This window comes from Sapajus apella, unplaced genomic scaffold (assembly GCF_009761245.1).
Source record: "Sapajus apella isolate SASKATOON/1434 unplaced genomic scaffold, GSC_monkey_1.0 scaffold20, whole genome shotgun sequence".
Taxonomy (NCBI): domain Eukaryota; kingdom Metazoa; phylum Chordata; class Mammalia; order Primates; family Cebidae; genus Sapajus; species Sapajus apella.
The window spans coordinates 25370270-25391945 of NW_022436960.1; the positions used below are offsets into that span (position 1 = coordinate 25370270).

The window sequence follows — 21676 nt, forward strand, 5'->3', positions numbered from 1 at the left end:
CCAAAATGACTGTCTTATTATTTCAAGTTTAAAATGTCCTCCATGCAAGCATATCTCTATGCCTATTCTAGATTATTAGATGTGAGAATAAAATTAGCTCAGGTAGAGGGAGGGTCCCATCCCTGGTATGGTGGGGTGTGCATGAGTGGTAGTTTTCAGAAAAGGAGGGTGCTACTTGGCCATCTTGAGCACTTTGGGATAGGAAAGGAGCCCTGGACTAGATGTCCCTCATTTTGAAGATGTGGTAAGATGCTATGAGGAAACTAAGCTCTTAAAATACTGCAAGTCAAATTTTGTGGTTTTTTTTAAAGATTGAAGTGTATAAATTAGTTTTATTTAATAGTAACATTTATCTTGTAATTTAAATTTAATTTTTAATTTTTAAAAATTAAATTTTTTTTTTTAAGATGGGGTTTCACCATGATGGCCAGGCTGGTCTTGAACTCCTGACCTCAGGTGATCCACCCACCTCAGCCTCCCAAAGTGCTAGGATTACAGGCGTGAGCCACCACGCCTAGCCTAAAAATTTTTTTGAGATGGAGTCTTGCTCTGTCACCCAGGTTGGAGTGCAGTGGCACGATCTTGACTCATTGCAACCTCTGCCTCCTGCGTTCAAGCAATTCTTCTGCCTCAGCCTCCCAAATAGCTGGGACTACAGGCGCCCACCATCATGCCCTGCTAATTTTTTGTATTTTTAGTAGAGACAGGGCTTCACCATGTTGGCCGGGCTGGTCTTGAACTCCTGACATCAAGTGATCCACTTGCCTTAGTCTCCCAAAGTACTGGGATTCCAGGCATGAGCCACCATACCCAGCCTTCAATTTTTATTTTCGATTTATGGGGTACATTGTACAGGTTTGTTATAAGAGTGTCTTGTGTGATGCTGAGGTTTGGAGTACAATTGAACCCATCACCAGGTAGTGCACATTGTACCCAATAGGTAGTGATTTAACCCTTATCCTCCCACCTCCCCAACCCCTCCACCCCATAGTCCCCAATGTCTTTTGTGAGCCACCGCGCCTGGTCTTGATTTGCATGATTTTCATCTAAACTGCATAAAACTGTCCATAGGAGTTTTTACTAGTAGTATTTTATCTTTACCACTGATCTAATGGTAGAAAGGGAATTAGAACTCTGAGAGGTTTTTTTCCCTTCTTTTTCATTTTAAAAGTTATCACTTGTCTTTTGTTTACACAGAAACGTGTGGCTTTGGAATAAATTATATTACTCGCCCCGCCTCCCACAAAAGTTTTGCTTAAACCTGAACTATAGGCTGGGAGGACTGGGCTGAAAAGGGATTGCTAAAGGGTACTGGTTTCTTTCTGGGTGATGAAAATATTCTAACATTTATTGTCACGATGGTTGCACAACTCTAAGTACACTAAAAAACATTTAATTGTATGCTTTAAATGGATGAATTTTATGGCATGTCATATATGTCTCAATATAGTCGTTTAAAAAAAAACTTGTGACATAAATCCATTGGTCAAAAATAAAATTAAAAGGAAAAAAAGTATCTGACCTATAGTGAGCAGTGTCATCTAAAATAAATAACTTTAAAACTTTTTTATTATGGTAAACATATATATATAATAAAATTTACCATTTTCCCTTTTTTTTTGAGATGGAGTCTTGCTCTGTCACCAGGCTGGAGTGCAGTGGTGCATTCTCGGCTCACTGCAACCTCCGCCTCTCAGGTTCAAGCAATTCTCCTGCCTAACCCTCCCGAGTAGCTGGGACCACAGGCGTGCACCACCATGCCTGAATAATTTTTGTATTTTTTGTAAAGATGGGGTTTCACCATGTTACCCAGGCTAGTCTTGAACTCCTGGGCTCAAGCAATCCTCCCACCTAGGCCTCCCAAAAGTGCGAGGATTACAGGCATGAGCCACTGTGCCCAGTCCAAATTTATTTTAAAAGAAAGAAGCAGAAATTATAATGGGAATTCAAAATTCAGTTGGCACCAGAAATCCCCTGGAGACTTAGAAATATTTTTTGTTACTTTTGTTATCAAATCTAAATGTTCACTTGCCCAACTCACTTTCCCCTTTCTTGAAAGAAGTAAAAATTATTTTTGGGAATCTGATATCCTAAATAAATGGGAGTCAGGAATCCCAGCAGTTCTTACTATTAAAGGACATGCTAGCACATGTAAAGAATGGTCTGTTTACCTAAGGTTTATTTAGCTCAGGAACATCGTAAGCCCTGGTATAAGTCCAGCCTTCGTGAAACTGTCTCCTTGCGTGTACACTCCCTGCTCAGCTTCACCCCTTTTAAAATGAAAGTTAAACATTCTAATTTGGTAAAGGTGTTAGGTCCTGAGAAATTATTACTTTGCCAATATTACCATATTTGCTTTTCAGAATTTCAAATTCCAGTGATCCTGCAGAGCATATTATTTCTATAAAAACTGTTTTAGGAGGACTTTGTTATACATTGCTGTTATACTCACCCAGAGACATTTACCTTTTTTTTTTTTTTTTTTTTTTTTTTGGCAATGGAGTTTCACTCTTGTCACTCAGGCTGGAGTACAATGGCACAACCTTGGCTCACTGCAACCTCCGCCTCCTGGGTTCAAGTGATTCTCCTGCCTCAGCCTCCTATGTAGCTGGGATTACCAGTGTGTGCCACCACGCCCAGCTAATTTGTGTATCATTAGTAGAGAAGCGGTTTCACCATGTTGGCCAAAAACAGTCAGAATCAGATTTTTATGTTAAGTTACTAATTTTTTGTGCCAGCTGTCCATCAGCTTCCCCATCTTGGCAGAGTATGCAGAAGAAAAACCTAATACTAAAATATCTAGGGAAAATGTCTTCATGGGAATTAAAGCAAATGCGCAGATGAAAAATAAATATTTTTATTACCAGGATTGTCTATTCTGTGTATTCATTCACTTGAGCATTTAAAGAGAGAAAGGGAAAGAAAGGAAGGCCAGCTTTCACTTCCTGCCTCAGGACACGAGCTTTAAGTTTGAAGTGTTGTTTTCATAACACTTAACCTGTCTTACAAATTCCTGGAACACCCAGTGCCAAATATTTCAGTATTTTTACAGATTTGTCTTAAAACCAAAGGTTAGGAGGAGAGTTCCTGTGCCCACACCTGTAACATTTAGATAGTTCTGTTTTGTTCTTTTTTTTTTTTTAAGTGAATGAGGAATTATTAAATAGTAGTTGGCTCTATTTAAAATCATGAATATAGAGATGAGAAATTTAACCTCAATTCCATTTTTTTAACTTTAGATGATTTTTCAAGTATTTTAAATTTTATTTTTGTTCTTATTGAAATACTGACATTCATACAATAAAGTGTACAGATCTCAGACATAAAATTTTCATGAATAAATATATTCATCTAATCACTACCCAGATTGTAGTTTAAAACATTCCAGTCCAGGCGGGTGGATCACCTGAGGTCAGGAGTTCGAGACCAGCCTGACCAACATAGAGAAACCCCTTCTCTACTAAAAATGCAAAATTAGCTGGACGTGGTGGCGCATGCCTGTAATCCCAGCAACTCGAGAGGTTGAGGCAGGAGAATCACTTGAACCCGGGAGGTGGAGGTTGCAGTGAGCTGAGATCATGCCACTGCACTCCAGCCTGGGCACGAAGAGCAAAATTCAGTTTCAACAACAACAAAAATTCCAGTATCCCAGAAGGCTTTCTTGTGCCACTTCCCAGTCTGTTCTAAAGATAACTACTATTTTGACTTCTATTGTATATTTTGCCCATTCTTGAACTTCATGTAAATGGAATTATACAGTATATACAATCATGCTTTTGGGTCTGCCTTATTTTATTCATAATTTTGTCTTCGAGATTTATTCATGTGTTTGGGTAGTCTGTGTCTTGTTTCTTGAATATGTGACAGCTTATCCATTCTGCTGATGGACATTTAGATTGTTTCCTGATTAGGGCTGTTATTAAGAGTGGTGTATGGCATTCTTATACATGTATTTTGGCACATGATTCTGTTGGGTATATGTACCTAGAAATGGAATTGCTGGGTCATGGAGTAGGCATATGTTTATGTTCAGCATGTATTGCCATTTTTACAAAGTACCAGTTTACAATCCCACTAGCAATTGTGATAGTTCTGTTTGTTCTATATCCTTGCCAACACTTGGTGTAGCCTTTCAAACTTCTTTTAAAACAAATTTCCTATTAGGAGAAATTAGCAATGGAAGTAGAGAGAAGGAGAAAATCTGTTATTTATTTTTACTCTGAATTTATGAACCATGTCATTTCATATTTAATGTCTATTCATTTCTTACCTTTGCCTTACTTTTCCAACCCAACTTATATTTTTTAGAATACTTACCAAATTCTACCCAAGGAAAAAAATGTAGAAAAACAACAGGAAGAAAATCTAAATAAATGAAAAGACCTCTGTGTTCATAGTTGGAGGTTTTAATATTGTTAAGATGGCAACACTCCCCAAATTGATCTATAGATTCAACAATATCTTTAACAAAATCCCAGCTGTGTTTTTTTTGTAAAAATTGGGAAGCTGTTCCTGAAATTCATGGGGAAATACAAAAGACCTGGAATAGCCAGACAGTCTTAAAAAATAATAAAGTTGGCCGGGCGCGGTGGCTCACGCCTGTAATCCCAGCACTTTGGGAGGCCAAGGCGGGTGGATCACGAGGTCAAGAGATCGAGACCATCCTTGTCAAAATGGTGAAACCCCGTCTCTACTAAAAATACAAAAAATTAGCTGGGCATGGTGGCGTGTGCCTGTAATCCCAGCTAGTCAGGAGGCTGAGACAGGAGAATTGCCTGAACCCAGGAGGCGGAGGTTGCGGTGAGCCGAGATTGTGCCATTGCACTCCAGCCTGGGTAACAAGAGCGAAACTCCGACTCAAAAAAAAAAAAAAAGAAAAGAAAAAAAAGAAAAGAAAAGAAAAATAATAATAATAATAAAGTTGAAGGACTCATATGTCCCAAAGCTATAATATCAAGAGAGAATGGCACTGCAGGCTGGGCACAAAGGCTCACGCCTATAATCCTAGCACTTTGAAGAGACTGAGGTGGGTGGATTACCTGAGGTTAGGAGTTCGAGACCAGCCTGGCCCAACATGATGAAATCCTGTCTCTACTGAAAAAAATACAACAATTAGCCAGCATGGGCGAAGCTCTGTCTTTTAAAATATATATATATATATATGTTAAAGTTCTAGAGAAGTGACTAGACAAAGGAAAAGGACTTTGAATCTTTAGGATAGCAAATTATGGGAAAGCAAATATTACTATACAGGGAAACTGATGGAAGATAAGGGCTAGTCTTTACAGGACGTGGTAGCGGACGCCTGTAATTGTAGGTACTCGGTGGCTGAGGCAGGAGAATCACTTGAACCCGACAGGCAGAGACTGCAGTGAGCCAAGATTATACCATTACACTCCAGCCTGTGTGCCAGAGCGAAACTCTGTCTCAAAAAAAAAAAAGAGAGAGAAAGTATGGTACAGCGTTAAGTATGGGTATACCTATAGGTAGACCATGGGATAGAAATGAGAGTCCAGAAGTAAACTTTTTCACTGATGGTCAGTAGATATTGAAAAGAACATCCTAATGGGGAAGGAGCAGTCTTTTTAACAAATGGTACTAGGACATACCCATATTGCAAAAGTATGAAGTTGGACCCTCTGCCTCACACCATATACAAGTGTTAAAATTGATCAGAGACCTAAATGTAAGAGCTAAAATTATAAAGCTCTTCAAAGAAAACAGGTAAATCTTCATGATTGTGGATTAGGTAGTGTTTTTTGGGTTTTTGTTGTTGTTGTTACATCATAAAGAATAAGCAAAAAACAACAGATAGTTGGAATTCATCAAAATTAAAAGGTTTTGTACTTTAAAGGACACTATCAAGAAAATGAAAAGATAGCTCTCAGAATGGGACAAAATTTTGCAAATTATGTATATATAAGGTTCTAGTATCTAGGATATATAAAGAACTTTTGCAACTCAACAATAGAAAGACAAATAATTCCGTTTAAAAATGGACAAAGGATTTGAGTAGACACATCTCCAAACAAAATATACAAGTAGCCAATAAGCACAGAAGAGTTCAACCTAATAGTCATTAGGAAAATGCAAATCAAAACCACAAGATACTTCACACTTGCTAGCATAACTTAAAAAAAAAAAGTTAATAACAATGTTGGTAAGGATGTGAGAAATTGGAGTCAGAAATAAAACAGAACAGAAATAAAATTCCAGAAAGGAATGCAAAGATATAAGGAAAGGGCCTACTGAGGAGAGGCCCTACTTAATCAAAAGGTAATGCCTTTTTAATGTAAAACCTTCTAGCCATTTTGAAAAACAGTTTCCAGGTCCTTAAAAGGTTAAACATAGATTTACCATATGACCCAGTAATTCCATTCCTACTTGTATACCCAACAGAATTGAATTGTTTGTCAGCAGAGTGGAATGACTGTAATCAAAATAATGTACTGTATATTTCAGAGTATGTCAAAGAGAGGGCTTGAATTGTTTCCAACACATAGAAATGATAAATAATCAAAGTGATGAACACCTCAGATACCCTTACTTGATTATTACACTTACTTTGCATGTAATAAAATACCACATGTACTCCATAAATATGTAAAATATTATGTATCCATTAAAAAAAACTGCCGGATGTGGTGGCTCACACCTGTAATCCCAGCACTTCGGGAGGCCAAGGTGGGCGAATCACAAGGTCAGGAGACTGAGACCATCCTGGTTAACACGGTGAAGCCCCGTCTCTACTGAAAATACAGAAAAAAAACAAAATTAGCTGGGCGTGGTGGCACACGCCTGTAGTCCCAGCTACTCAGGAGGCTGAGGCAGGAGAATCACTTAAACCTGGGAGGCAGAGGTTGCAGTAAGCTGAGATTGCACCACTGCATTCCAGCCTGGACAACAGAGGGAGACTCTGTCTCAGAAAAAAGAAAAAGTCTACACAAAGCTGTACATAAATGTTCATGGCAACATTTTCCACGATAGCCAAAAAGTGCAAATAACTTAAATCTGCATCAACTGAGTGAATAAACAAAATGTGGTATGTCTACCTAAGTAATATTATTTAGCCATTAGAAAGAATGGAGTGCTGATACATGATACACAACATGGAGAGAGCTTGAAAACACTATGCTGAGTGAAAGAACCCAGACACAAAAGATCATAGAATTATATGATTCAATTTATAGGAAATGTCCAGAATAGACAAATTCATAGATACAGAAAGGAGATAGAGATTGCTCAGGAAAGAAAGGAAAGGGGAGTAGGAGTGACTGCTAATAGGTGCAGAATTTCTCTTAGTGCCGATGAGTTAGGTAGTGGTGAAACCACTGAATCATATACTTTAAAAAGGTGAATTTGCCACTCAGGGCTGTAATCCCAGCACTTCGGGAGGTCATGTTGGAAGGATTGCTTGAGTCCAGGAGTGTGAAACCATCCTGGGCAATGTAGCAAGATTTCATCTCGAAAAAAAAAAAAGAAAGAAAAAAATTAATGAAGCTTGGTGGTGTGTGCCAGTAGGACCAGCAGCTACTCTGGAGGCTGAAGTGGGAAGATCATTAGCGGCCAGGAGTTTAAGGCTGCAGTGAGCTGTAATTGTACCACTCTATGTCAGCCTGGGCGACAGAGCGAGACCCTCCTCAAAAACAAACAAAAATCAACTAAATAAAATTTTTTTAAAGGTGAATTTTAGGGAATGTAAATTATATCTGTTAATAATAATGTAATAAAAAAATGAGGAGGAAACTTCAAGTGTGTATAAAAATGAGGGATTATGATTATTATAATAGCTACAATAATGTGTAATGGGCAAATTAACAGAACAGAAATAAAATTCCAGAAAGGAATGCAAAGATATAAGGAAAGGGCCTACTGAGGATAGGTCCTACTTAATCAAAAGGTAATGCCTTTTTAATATACTGTTAGCTCATATTTTTTAGAAAGACTTAAGCTTTTTCCATATGTGGCTTCGTTCTAAATATGTTAGATTGCCCCACATGTCTTCTTTGAGAGTAAATATGGTAATTTACTCTATGGGTGGTAAAAATCAAACCTAAGATTACTAATGAGTGGCAGTGAGTTTCTAATTCAGGTTTAAGGTTAAGAAGAAAGCGATGGTCCCTGTGATGAAATAACTTTTAGGGCCTATGGTAGTTCTCAGTCAACCAGGAAGAGTACCATCTTCCTGAGAAGCATATGGAATAGTCTAGAGGTATTTTTGGTCACAAACTAGTTTGTTGTGGCACTGTTGGCATGCACAGCCCAGAGCTAAATGTTGTGCAAGGCCTAAACAACAAAGAACTGTCCTGCCCAAACAACAGCCTAAACAACCAAGAACTGTCCTGCCCAAAATGCCAACAGTAATCTTACTGAGAAACACTGGATATGGTTGACTGAAATTTTGCAGGGTGTCCTCTTTGGAAGATGCAGGATGAAAGGTCTGTGGCCACCACCTCTTTCCCTGGGACACTACATGATGCAGTAGAGCCAAAGAGTGAGGGAGAAGCAGTGTCATGTGACAGAGGCAGCGTTAGGGAAGAATTCACAGTAGCTAGAGGAGTCTCAGAAGGATGGGCCAGTGTGCATTGTCAGTTATTTGTAATGAAACAAGTTGCTCACTTGTTCCTCTTCAAAATTCCTATGTTACTTAACATTCCCTTTTAGTCAGTCCTAGCAATGCAGGAGCTAAAGTACATCACTTTACTAAAAGTACAAAAATTAGCCGGGCATGGTGTGGAGGCCTGTAATCCCTTGAACCCAGGAGATGGAGGTTGCAGTGAGCTGAGATCATGCCACTGCACTCCAGCCTGGGCAGCAGAGCAAGACTCCATCTGAAAATACATACATGCATACATATTTTTAAAGATTCTGGGGTTTAAATGTTGAGCAGGAAGGGAATTTGAAGTGTTTTTAGTCCAGGTTTGCTTATCTTTTTTGAAAGCGTTATCTTGATTTCATCAGATTTTCTGCTGTGTACACTATTTGTAGTTCTTAGAAATGATGTAATAGCAACAGTCAGTCCTGTCTCCCCCTCCACGTAAGTCCAAGATACCTCCAGCTGAGATGAGATTAAGTTGTTCTAACATTTAGAGTTAGTTGTAGCACCATGAATGTGAGAGAATGCCAAGTTAATTTAAATTAATATAAATCAACATTTTTTTTCATCTGTTTATGATAGACCGTAAAGTACTGTCTTATCAGGAGATGAAACAGGTTAGTAGTAGACTTAGTAGTATTTAGAGATGGAGGAACCAAAGCAAAATGTAATATTCCCCTGCTTAGACAGACATTGCTTTACTGGACCGGGCAAGGTGGCTCATGCCTGTAATCCCAGCACTTTAGGAGGCCAAGGCAGGTGGATCATGAGCCCAGGAGTACAAGACCAGCCTGGTCAATATAGTAAAACCCTTTCGCTACTAAAAATACAAAAACTAGCTGGGCATGGTGGTACACATCTGTAATTGCAGCTACTTGAGAGGCTGTGGCAAGAGAATTGCTTGAACCAGGGAGGTGGAGGTTGCACTGGGCCGAGATCACACCACTGTACTCCAGCGTGGGCGACAGTGTGAGACTCTGTCCCAGAAAAACAGAAAGTGCTTTCCTGGAAAAAGTGAAAAGAACAAACATTAGTTGGGCCTAGCACTGTGCTTGATATTTTCTTTACTCACTTTGTCTTAAAGGAAGTCAGTACTAAGAGCGTCCATAATTACTGTGGTAATAGCCTTTGAAAATGTAGTTTGCTGTGCTTTGGCTTATCTGATATTATAAGCACTTCTATAAGAGGTCTTTAATATATAAGTTTCAGTTTTAGATTTCAGTAGAGACACACCCACAACATAGGAGAAGTAAACATCAAGGGTATGTAAGTTTATTTCTGTCAGTGGAGAATATACTTTTGTCTTGGTTTAAACTGTCCTAGAAAAGGCATATTTGTAAAAAAAAAAAAAAAAAAAATTTTCAATGAGAAACAACGCAGGAGTGAAATGTGCTCCTTCTCTCTATATGGTATAATCCAACCAAAGTAAAATAGGAAAAAAGTATACTTTCAAATAACAAAAATAAGGCCGGGCACAGTGACTGAAGCCCGTAATCCCAGCTCTTTGGGAGGTTGAGGCGGGTGGATCACTTGAGGTGAGGTGTTCATGACTGGCCTGGGCAACATGGTGAAACCCCGTCTCTACTAAAAATACAAAAAATTAGCCAGAAATGGTGGCAGGTACCTGTAATCTCAGCTACCCTGGAGGCTGAAGCAGGAGCATCTCTTGAACCCGGGAGGTGGAAATTGCAGTGAGCCAAGATCGCACTATTGCACACCAGCCTGGACAACAAGAGTGAGACTCTGTCTCAAAAAAAAAAAAAAAAAAAAAAAACAAAAACCGCCGGGCAGGGTGGCTCACGCCTGTAACCCCAGCACTTTGGGAGGCCAAGGCGGGTGGATCACGAGGTCAAGAGATCGAGACCATCCTAGTCAACACGGTGAAACCCCGTCTCTACTAAAAATACAAAAAATCAGCTGGGCGTGGTGGCGCGTGCCTGTAATCCCAGTTACTCAGGAGGCTGAGGCAGGAGAATTGCCTGAACCCAGGAGGCGGAGGTTGCGGTGAGCCGAGATCGCGCCATTGCACTCTAGCCTGGGTAACAACAGCGAAACTCCGTCTCAAAAAAAATAAATAAATAACTGAAATGGAATTGGTACAGCTTAAATCTGTTTGGCAGTGATCAGTATAGTTCTCTAAATCTAATTTTGTTTTGTAAATGTGAATGAGCGTTATCAATATCTAGTAGTTATCAGTAGGTAGATAATTGTGGCTCCTTCAACCTCTGAGCTCCATCCTTTTTAAGGCCTTTTAGTTCCTTAAAAGAACTAAATCTAGGCCGGGTGTGATGGGTCACTTGAGGTCAGGAGTTTTAGAACAGCCTGGCCAACAAAGAGAAGCTCTGTCTCTACTAAAAATACAAACAATTAGCCCGGCATGGTGGCGCATGCCTGTAATCCCAGCTACTCGGGAGTCTGAGGCAGGAGACTCGCTTGAGCCTGGGAGGCAGAGATTTCTGTGAGCTGAGATGGCACCACTGTGCTCCAGCCTAGGCATCAGAGTGACACTCCGTCTCAATTTAAAACAAACAAACAAACAAAACTAAATAAGGATGCTATCACAGCCTATTGATCTTTTATATTTGTTACTTCCTTCCTGAGCATAAAATTTATTGTAAAGAAGTTGAGGACTGAAAATGACCTATTAAGGTTATCTACTGCATTTTCTGAGAAATTAACTACACATTTACTTTTGTCTCTCTCTTCCATGCCAAGCTATAGATTTTTTACAGTAGAGTTCCTAAAAATAGTTTTATTCTAACAAACCATATTGAAGAAGTCCAAAAGGAGAGCCACACAGTGAAGTTTATTTGTAAAGTTCAAGGGTCATACATACTTTTTTCCTCCAAATTGCTTTTATGCTTTTTATCACCCTTAAAAGTAAAGATTTATGTTTGAAAAGTAGGGAAAGAGGGCCGGGCGCGGTGGCTCAAGCCTGTAATCCCAGCACTTTGGGAGGCCGAGGCGGGTGGATCACGAGGTCAAGAGATCGAGACCATCCTGGTCAACATGGTGAAACCCCGTCTCTACTAAAAATACAAAAAATTAGCTGGGCATGGTGGCGCGTGCCTGTAGTCCCAGCTACTCAGGAGGCTGAGGCAGGAGAATTGCTTGAACCCAGGAGGCGGAGGTTGCGGTGAGCCGAGATCGCGCCATTGCACTCCAGCCTGGGTAACAAGAGCGAAACTCCATTTCCCCAAAAAAAAAAAAAAAAAAAAAAGAAAAGTAGGGAAAGAATTCTGACCTCTTATATTTCCATCTGTGTTCTTTCTGAGTGAAAGAATCTTTTAAGAGTTAGTATTTTTTTTTAAAACAATGCTAAACTTTCTTATTTGTTTCAAGTCTGTATTCAACCAGATACTTGCTGAAACTCTGCAGTGAAAAATCCCATTAGGACTGAGATGGGTGTTAAGTAGTAATTGGTCTTCTTGAATAAATATTAACTGGTATTTTATATGATATTCAAGTCAAAGTAAGTAGCTATATTGTCTATTAAGATTCAGTTTCACTTTAAGAGCAAGGGATAACTATTTTCTAACCTGTAAATGCCAGGGCTTACTGATTTGTCTGCTTTTATTTTCCTGTTACTCTATTTGAAACTAATAGATTAAGGCCGGGCGCGGTGGCTCACACCTGTAATCCCACTACTTTGGGAGGCCGAGGCGGGTGGATCACGAGGTCAAGAGATCGAGACCATCCTGGTCAAATGGTGAAACCCTGTCTCTACTAAAAAATACAAAAAATTAGCTGGGCATGGTGGCACATGCCTGTAATCCCAGCTACTCAGGAGGCTGAGGCAGAATTGCCTGAACCCAGGAGGCGGAGGTTGCGGTGAGCCGAGATTGCGCCATTGCACTCCAGCCTGGGTAACAAGAGTGAAACTCCATCTCAAAAAAAAAAAAAAAAAAAGAAATTAATAGATTAAACCATAAGATACTGCCTGTTTTTAGGTCAAAAATAGTAGAATATTGGCAATTTGATGGTTCAGCCTAGCTACTTTAAAGGATAACAGACCACTTCTGCCAGCCACCTCTAGTGAATCTCAACACACTTCTTTTTTTTTGAGATGGACTCTGTTGCCCAGGCTGGAGTACAGTAGTGTGATCTCAGCTCACTGCAACCTCCACCTCCCCCAGTTCAAGTGATTCTCCTGCTTCAGCCTCCTGAGTAGCTGGCACTACAGGCACATGCCACCACGCCTGGCTAATTTTTGTATTTTTAGTAGGGGTAGGGTTTTGCCATGTTGGCCAAGCTGGTCTCAAACTCCTGACCTTGTGATCTACCCACCTTGGCCTTCCAGAGTGCTGGGATTACAGGCATAAGCCACCACCCCAGACCACTTCATTTTTGTGATCGTTTCTACCAAAATTGTTTCCACCAAAAATGGGCTGACTTCCTTCTCTAGACTTGGCTTTGACTCTTCCACTCCGTCTTTATTCCTCTACTTATCAGTGATGACTACAGTTTTGCTGTTCAAGATGAGTTTATTGGAAGAACTACGTTTCATTTGTCTGATTCTCACTTTGCGGCTCCTTGGGCTCCTTCACCAGCTCATGCCTACCCCATGCATTAGCCCGTAAATGCTGGCTAAAAAATAAGGCAGATATTGATATAGATCTTTTTGCCCAAGGAAAGGTTAAGATTTAACATTTGAAAAGTAGATAATTTCTTGGTATACTCTAGGAAACAAGCACTGGACTGGAGTCAGCTTGATCTGCCTCCTGCTGAAAGAAAGGCCTGGGGAAAAGTAATTTAACATCTCTGGGCCTGCTTCTTTATAAGTAAAGTGTAAATAGTGTTCTTTTACCACCCACCTAAAGGTGTTAGAATCAGATGAAACTGAGCTGTTAATAGCTAATTGTAGTAATTCTTCCCTCATTTGGCTATAACTGGGATGCTTAAATATATATTTAGGGGATAATTCTTTTTAATTCGAACTTTATAATTACTCAGCAGTAAGAAGATATATAACTTGGGTTTTAAGTACCTATTCCTAGTCTTTTCAAGTTGCCTATGTGAATGGTATTTGACATATATTTTCTTCTGGGACTTCTCAGAGAACAAATGACAATGGATAGTGGGACTGAGATTTCCATTTCTTCCTCTTAAAGAAAACTTAGATTGATAGAGCAATCAGTGGGAAAGTTATGTTCTAAATGTCTTAACATTTCTCCTTTTCCTTGGTAATTTTTCTTGAGTTCTGTTGGGAACTGGCCCAACCCCATACATGGGTGCCCTTAGTCCTGGCGGTGACGAGGGATGAGAAAAGGAAATAAAGACAGAGACACAAGAGTAGAATTTACAGCACGGGTCCAGGGGGACCAACACAAGCCTGGCAACCACCTTGGCCCCAAGCTCTGGGCTCCAAACACTTTTATTATGTGCACAATCTCATTAATTGTGGAAAGGGAGGGTAAAGGAGTAGGTAAGTAAGATAGCTGGTGGAGAGCACTTGAGATCCTTCTAAGACATGCTAAACTAGTGCTCCGAGTTTACCACCAATTGTTATCAGGGTGCAGCTGCATCAGAAGTGTATTGGATTAGGAGCCACCGAGTCTGACCACTCCCAGTGCATCAAGGGGCTTTTATCTCCAGAGCATTGAGGTTATAGAGCAATTAAAATCACTCCATATTCTGAGAACCTAGGCAGAGCCTGAGGTGTTCCATTATCTGCCCTGCAAGGCTTTTCTCCTCCCTGCCAGCTCCCATCTGCAAAGACCCTCCCAGATCTTGTGAGCAGAGGTCAACTCCCTTCTCAGAGATCTTTACATAAGCCCTCTTGAGGAGGCCCTCATGCAGTCTTCATGCTGAGAAGGCATTTGTAGGACCAGAGCAGTATTCCCTGCTCTGCAACCACCTCGAGGTGTTCCCCAGTGTTGCTGCACTCTCGGATGGTCTTTACCTTAGGCCCCCTGTTGCCGCTTGATTTCTAATTAACTGCACCAATAATATAGTTTAGTTCAGTGTATAAACTTCAGTGCACTGTGAGCCAATCAAGCTTATAATTATTTAGCTAGAATTAACATAAATGTCTCCCCTTGGCCATCTTGACCCACAAGCTCCTTGGAATGAAAAGGCATGTATTTTTTTCCTTTTTAAATTTTTAAAATTTTTCTTAAGTGACAGAGTCTCACTGTGTTACCCAGGCTGGAGTACAGTGGCTGTTTACAGGTGCAATCATAGCTCACTACAGCCCGAACTCCTGACTCAAGCGATCCTCCTACCTCAGCCCCCACAAGTAGCCAGAATCACACCACTGTGCCTGGCTTTCCTTTTTAAAAAATTGATACATGATAATACTTAACAGAAAAAATAATAATAATACTTAAGGGCTACCTATGATATTTTGATACATGTATACAGTATCAAATACTCTGATCAAATCAGAATATTTAGGATATGCATCATCTCAAACATTTATCATTTCTTTGTGTTGAGAACATTTCAGCTCTTCTAGCTATTTTGAAATACACAGTAAACTATTGTTAACTGTAGTCATCCTACTGTGCTATCAAATGCTAAACCTTATTCCTCCTATCTAATGATATGTTTGTATGCATCAACCAACCTCTCTTCAGTCCCCTTTTCCCCACCCTTCCCAGCATCTGGTAACCACTGTTCTACTCTCTACCTCCATGAGATCTACTTTTTTAGCTCCCACATGAGTCAGAACAGGTGATACATGTCTTTCCGTGCCTGGCTCATTTCACTTAACATCATGACCTTCAGTCCTATCCATGTTGCACAAATGACAGCATTTCATTCTTTTTATGGCTGGATAGTATTCCATTTTGTGTATCTGCCATATTTTCTTTATCCACTCATCTGCTGATACTTAGGTTGATTACATATCTTGGCTATTCTGAATAGTGCTGCAGGAAACATAGCTGTGTATATATCCCTTTGATATACTGATTTCCTTTTGTTTGGATAAACGGCAGTAGTGGGATTGCTGGACTGTATGGTAGTTCCATTTTCAGTTTGGAAAAACGTTTTTAAAAAAACAGGCTAGTCGGCCGGGTGCAGTGGCTCACGCCTGTAATCCCACCACTTTGGGAGGCCGAGGTGGGCGGATCACGAGGTCAAGAGATCGAGACCATCCCGGCCAACATAGTGAAACCCCTTCTCTACTAAAAATACAAAAATTAGGCCAGGCGTGGTGGCTCACGCCTGTAATCCACTTCGGAGGCCAAGGTGGGCAGATCACCTGAGGTTGGGAGTTCAAGACCAGCGTGACCAACATGGTGAAACCCCATCTTTAAAAAAATACAAATACAAAAATTAGCTGAGTGTGGTGGCGCACACCTGTAGTCCCAGCTACTCGGGAGGCTGAGGCAAGAGAATTGCTTGAACTCGACAGGCGGAGGTTGCAGTGAGCCAAGATTGCGCCACTGCACTCCAGCATGACGACAGAGTGAGACTGTGTCTCCAAAGAAAAAAAAAAACAGGCTAGTTAAATTTTTGATTAAATAGCTAAAAGATTTGTGATTTTTTTTTTTTTTTTTTTTTTTTTTTTTAAAGGTGGCGGCTAGGCAGCATGGTGGCTCACGCCTGTAATCCCAGCACTTTGGGAGGTCAGGCGGGTAGATCAGTTGAGCCCAGGACTTCCAGACCAGCCTGGGTAACAATGGTGAAACTTCATCTCTACAAAAAAAAATTAAAAATTAGCTGGGCATGACGATGCACACCTGTAGTCTTAGCTACTCAGGAGAATGAGGCAGAAGGATCCTTTACGCCAGGGAGACAGAGGTTCCAGCCTGGGTGACATAGTGAGACCCTGTCTTAAAAAAGAAAAAGCCGGGCGCGGTGGCTCAAGCCTGTAATCCCAGCACTTTGGGAGGCCGAGGTGGGTGGATCACGAGGTCAAGAGATCGAGACCATCCTGGTCAACATGGTGAAACCCCGTCTCTACTAAAAATACAAAACATTAGCTGGGCATGGTGGTGCGTGCCTGTAATCTCTGCTACTCAGGAGGTTGAGGCAGGAGAATTGCCTGAACCCAGGAGGCAGTGGTTGCGGTGAGCCGAGATCGCGCCATTGCACTCCAGCCTGGGTAACAAGAGTGAAACTCCGTCTCAAGAAAAAAAAGAAAAAAAAAGATGATGAGTTACAAAATGGTAAAGTGGATGCAGAAAAAGTTAATGTACACTAGACTAATATGCAAAAGCATCACTCAACTTTTTAGAACAACTTTAATGAGATATCTTTCAAATATGATAAAATTCACCAAAATTAAGTATGTGTAGTAATTCCATGAGTTTTTGAGTATTGACATGTATCCAATCTTTTTTTTTTTTTTTTTTTTTTTAAAGACAGAGTCTTGCTCTGTCGCCTAGACTGGAGTGCAGTGGCGCGATCTTGGCTCACTGTAACCTTCACCTCCCAGGTTCAAGCAATTCTCCTGCCTCAGCTTCCCAAGTGGCTGGGATTAAAGGTGCCCACCAATACCGCTGGCTAATATTTGTATTTTTAATAGAGATGAGGTTTTCCCATGTTGGCCAGGCTGGTCTCAAACTCCTGACGTCTGATGATCCACCTGCCTCGACCTCCTGAAGTGCTGGGATTGCAAGCGTGAGCCACTGCATCTGGTCCCATGTATCCAATCTTACAACCATGCCATGATCAAGGTTAGAATATTTTCATTGTCCCGAAAGTTTCCTCTTGCCCCTTTGCTATATCACTCCCCTTCCCATACCCTGGCAGCCATGAATCTGTTTTCTGTTATTACAGTATGTCTTTAGAATTTCATACAAATGAATTCATACAGTGTGCAATCTCATGTCTGGCTTATTTCATTTAACATTATGCTTTGAGAGTCATCAGCATTGTTGCCTTACAACTGTTTGTTCCTTTTTGTATATTTCCTTTCCCTCCTCATGTTTCTTCTACCTTTTTGAACATAAAAATCATATGTATAGTGGCCTTTAACATCCTTATGTGCTAATACTCTGTTATTTCTGGTCTGTTATTATTGATTGACTTCTCCCCTGGTTGTACATTGTATTTTCCTGTTTCTTTGAAGGCCTGGAATTTGTAAATTATATATTGGACATGCGAATTTTACATTCCTAGGTTCTATATCTTGTTGTTTTCCTTTGGGTAATGCTGGACTTTGTTCTTGGAATCAGTCAGATCCTTTTGAGACTTCATTTTAAGGTTAGGGTGGGTTTAGACCAATATTTAGTCTAGGGTTAATTTATCTCCACTACTAAGGTGATAGCAGTGGAGTCTCCTTCTGAGGACTCTGTTAGATGACTCCAGAACTTACCATTCTGGTGGATAAAAATACAAACTATTCCCAGCTCCACTGAGTGCAGGAATAGTTTGGCCTATTGCTTTCTGATAGATCTTTCTCTAGTTTTTTTTCATGCGTATACAAATCAGTACTCTTCCCAAATTTCAGAGGGATCCCTCTGCAGATCCCTAAATCTCTCTCATCTCATCCCCTTCTCTCCCGTACACTGCCCAACAAATTCTAGTTCCTGCAGCCTCCCCAACTCTGATCTCAACTGGCAATTCTCCAATCCAATCTCAGATGTCCTCAGCTGGCAAGACTGGGCACTCCTTCCCTGTGCAGCAGCCTGGGGCCTGTGTTCAGGCAGCATAGTCTGGCACCGCCTGTGGTTCAGTGTCTAAAAGTTATTGTTTATGTACTTTGTCCAGTTTCCTGTTGTTTACAAAAGGAAGGTAAATCCAGCCTCTGGCACTCCATAGCCGGAAGAAGTCTCATCTTCATGTAGATTAAGCATACATTGATATTTCTAAGGGGAAATTAGGGTACTTGGCTCATCAGTTCCCAGCATACTTAAATATAACACACTTTAATGTTTGCTTTCTTCTTTGTAACTTAACTTAAATGATGACATAACTTAAATCATGCTCTTCAGTGTTTACACTAATTAGGCTAATCTAAGCTTGTTTTTCTCTGATCAACTTCAAATTATCTACATAAAGAGTATTAATTTTGACTTATTTGTGGCCAACTTATCTAGAGTAGCTTCCTATGAATGATGGATATATGAGTATTCTAATTCTTAGGACATTTGTTAGCCATCTGGATATCTGATTGGTTAATGTGTCTTAAGAACTTACGTCATATGTAACATGTTTGGACTTTTAAAAATGTGAACTTGCTGATTTTATAATCTATGTGAAAATTACTGCAGCCTTTTTTATTCATGAGTGTTTATGATTGTGAGAAGATTATAATATCGTTCTTAGCCTTTTACAAGCTGATCTTTTGAATTTATTTCGTTGTTCTGTATAACAGAACAGTTGTTTGGGTATCTTTTCAAAGATTGACCTACCATAATGTCAAAACCTGCCCAAATATTTAGTCAGTTAGCAGCTACAGAAATGTGTGTTTTAATCTATTTGTGTTTTAAGGAAGATGAGTACAGTAGGATTAAAGATACGATTTTATACTGTTACAGATATGCTACTGCTGCCTGGTAAGAGTTTTAAGGAAACAGGCCAGGCACAGTGGCTCACATCTGTAATACTAGCACTTTAGGAAGCTGAGGTGGGCAGATCACTTGAGGTCAGGAGTTCAAGACCAGCTTGGCCAACATGGCAAAACCCCATCTCCACTAAAAATAATAAATTACCGGGCATGGTGGTATGCGCCTATAACCCCAGCTATTCAGGAGGCTGAGACAGGAGAATCGCTTGAACCCAGGAAGCAGAGGTTGCAGTGGGCCAAGATTGTGCCATTGCACTCCAGCCTGGGCGACAGAGCAAGACATCATCTGAAAAGAAAAAGAAAAAAATCAAGAATTTTAATGAAACAACATAAAATGAAACTCATAGATGAAAATTTGAGGGTCTAAATGGCTTCATCTCTGGTCTTATGTATAAAATTTCTTTGCAGCACTGTTAGTTGGAATGAATCTTAAAGTTAGGAGACGTAAATTCTAGTTGCAGCTGTGGCACTTGCTACCTACTAGTATGTTACACACTATTGTGCAACTGTCGGCATGTCACCACCTTGGTGAGACTCTCCTGACCTATAATATGAAGGTAACCATAAATATCCTACCTACTATTAAGGGATGTGTGGAGTGCTCAGTGAGGGGGTATGGCTGAAATTCTTTGAGGATGCTAATGCGCTGTTAAACGTTTTTTACATTATTAGAACTTCTGCTATTAACAGGTAGAATGACAGAATACAGAATGAGACATTTATTTACATTTATATTCCATACAGTTTACTGTGCAAAATATTTTATGGTGAAATGCAAAAAAATGAAACAGAACTGATTAGAATGGAGATAGAGGAGACTGCTATCTTTTCTTCATTCCTTTTTTCCTAGTATTATTTTGTTATCTCTCCCCATGACTTTCCAGGTAAAGAGTGTGTACAGCAGTTAGCTGAAAACACCAGGTATTTCAGGAGACGCCTGAAAGAGATGGGCTTCATCATCTATGGAAATGAAGACTCTCCAGTAGTGCCTTTGATGCTCTACATGCCTGCCAAAATTGGGTATGTTTTGTTGCAGATCACAGACTAGAATGTCTTTATACTTAAGGTATGTGTGATGTGAGACTAGGGCCTATGTATTTTGTAGGGAAAATGGTGTTGTCCTTATTGTGTTAACCTTCATTTGGTACATAGGCCATAGATCAAATAGCAGATTTCAAATTGTCAAATATATTAATTTGTTATTCTTTCATTAAACAAACATTTGAGTTTCATGTACTCTCTAAGGGCCTGGGCTAGATCAGTGAATAAAATACAACCATCTCTCTCCTGTGGAGCTTAGTAGGGCAAGGGTCAGACAAACATAATAAACAAATGAACTGTGTACTATGTTAGAATGTGTCAAGCATTCCCGAAAAAAATAGAGCAGGACCGGCCGGCGTGGTGGCTCACACCTGTAATCTCAACACTTTGGGAGGCCGAGGTGGGTGGATCACCTGAGGTCGGGAGTTTGAGACCAGCCTGACCAACATGGAGAAACCCCATCTCTACTGAAAATACAAAATTAGCCAGGTGTGATGGCGCATGCCTGTAATCCCAGCTACTTGGGAGGCTGAGGCACGAGAATCACTTGAACCCGGAAGGCTGAGATTGCAGTGAGCCGAGATCGTGCCATTGAACTCCAGCCTGGGCAACAAGAGCTAAGCTCTGTCTCAAAAAATTTAAATAAATAAATATAAAGAAATAGAGCAAGTCCTATATGGGGAGTTGAGAGTGCCCTGTGGGTGGGCAGATGAACTATTAAATAGGGTGGTCAGGGTAAGCCTCCTTGGGAAGGAAAATGACATCTGAGCAAAGATTTGAAGGAGAAGAGAGTCAGCCTTTGGAGAAAGAAGCATCTGTGCAAAGGTCACATTGCAGGAGCGAGTTTGCTTAGCTACCGAAAGAGTAGCAAAGAGTTCCCTGGAATTGGAGGCGGGGCGCGGTGGCGCAAGCCTGTAATCCCAGCACTTTGGGAGGCCGAGGCAGGTGGATCCACGAGGTCAAGAGATCGAGACCATCCTGGCCATCATGGTGAAACCCCGTCTCTACTAAAATTACAAAAATTAGCTGGGCGTGGTGGTGCGCGCCGTAGTCCCAGCTACTCAGGAGGCTGAGGCAGGAGAATTGCTTGAACCCGGGAGGCAGAGGTTGCAGTGAGCCAAGATTGTGCCTGGCGCCTGGCAACAGAGTGAGACTCTATCTCAAAAAAAAAAAAAAAAGGTCCCTGGAATTTGACTGTGCCCCAGCAGGAGCAGTGGGCCATGAGGTTAGAGAGGTTTTAGCAGAGTGTGTTACTGGATATTTACCAGGTGTGCAGATTATACCAGCTTCTTTGGTTTGTACAAAGCATACATAATGGAAAGCGTGCCCTAGCTTTCAATGTATTTGAGAAGTCCAGATGTATAATGAAACCAGGAGACATTTGAAAAGCAAATGACCACTAATTATACTGAACAAATTTTATTATATGCAAAATAGCACTGCAGATGTAGAATAAAGGAGTGATCTGCTTAATATAGGCTCAGTAAGAAAGGCACCTCTTGTTGGATGGGTGAGTTTTGAGCTGGATCTTTTTTTTTTTTTTTTTTTTGAGACGGAGTTTCGCTCTTGTTACCCAT

General features: G+C 40.5%; 1 protein-coding gene across 1 annotated transcript in view; it reads left to right on the forward strand.

Moving 5' to 3' along the window:
• The window catches only part of SPTLC2 (serine palmitoyltransferase long chain base subunit 2), a 110502-nt gene that overhangs the window by 79611 nt on the left and 9215 nt on the right, over positions 1-21676 (forward strand). The window contains exon 10 of the mRNA XM_032287735.1: positions 19943-20078. Coding sequence (XP_032143626.1) covers positions 19943-20078 — 136 coding nt within the window. The remainder of the gene's footprint in view (positions 1-19942; positions 20079-21676) is intronic.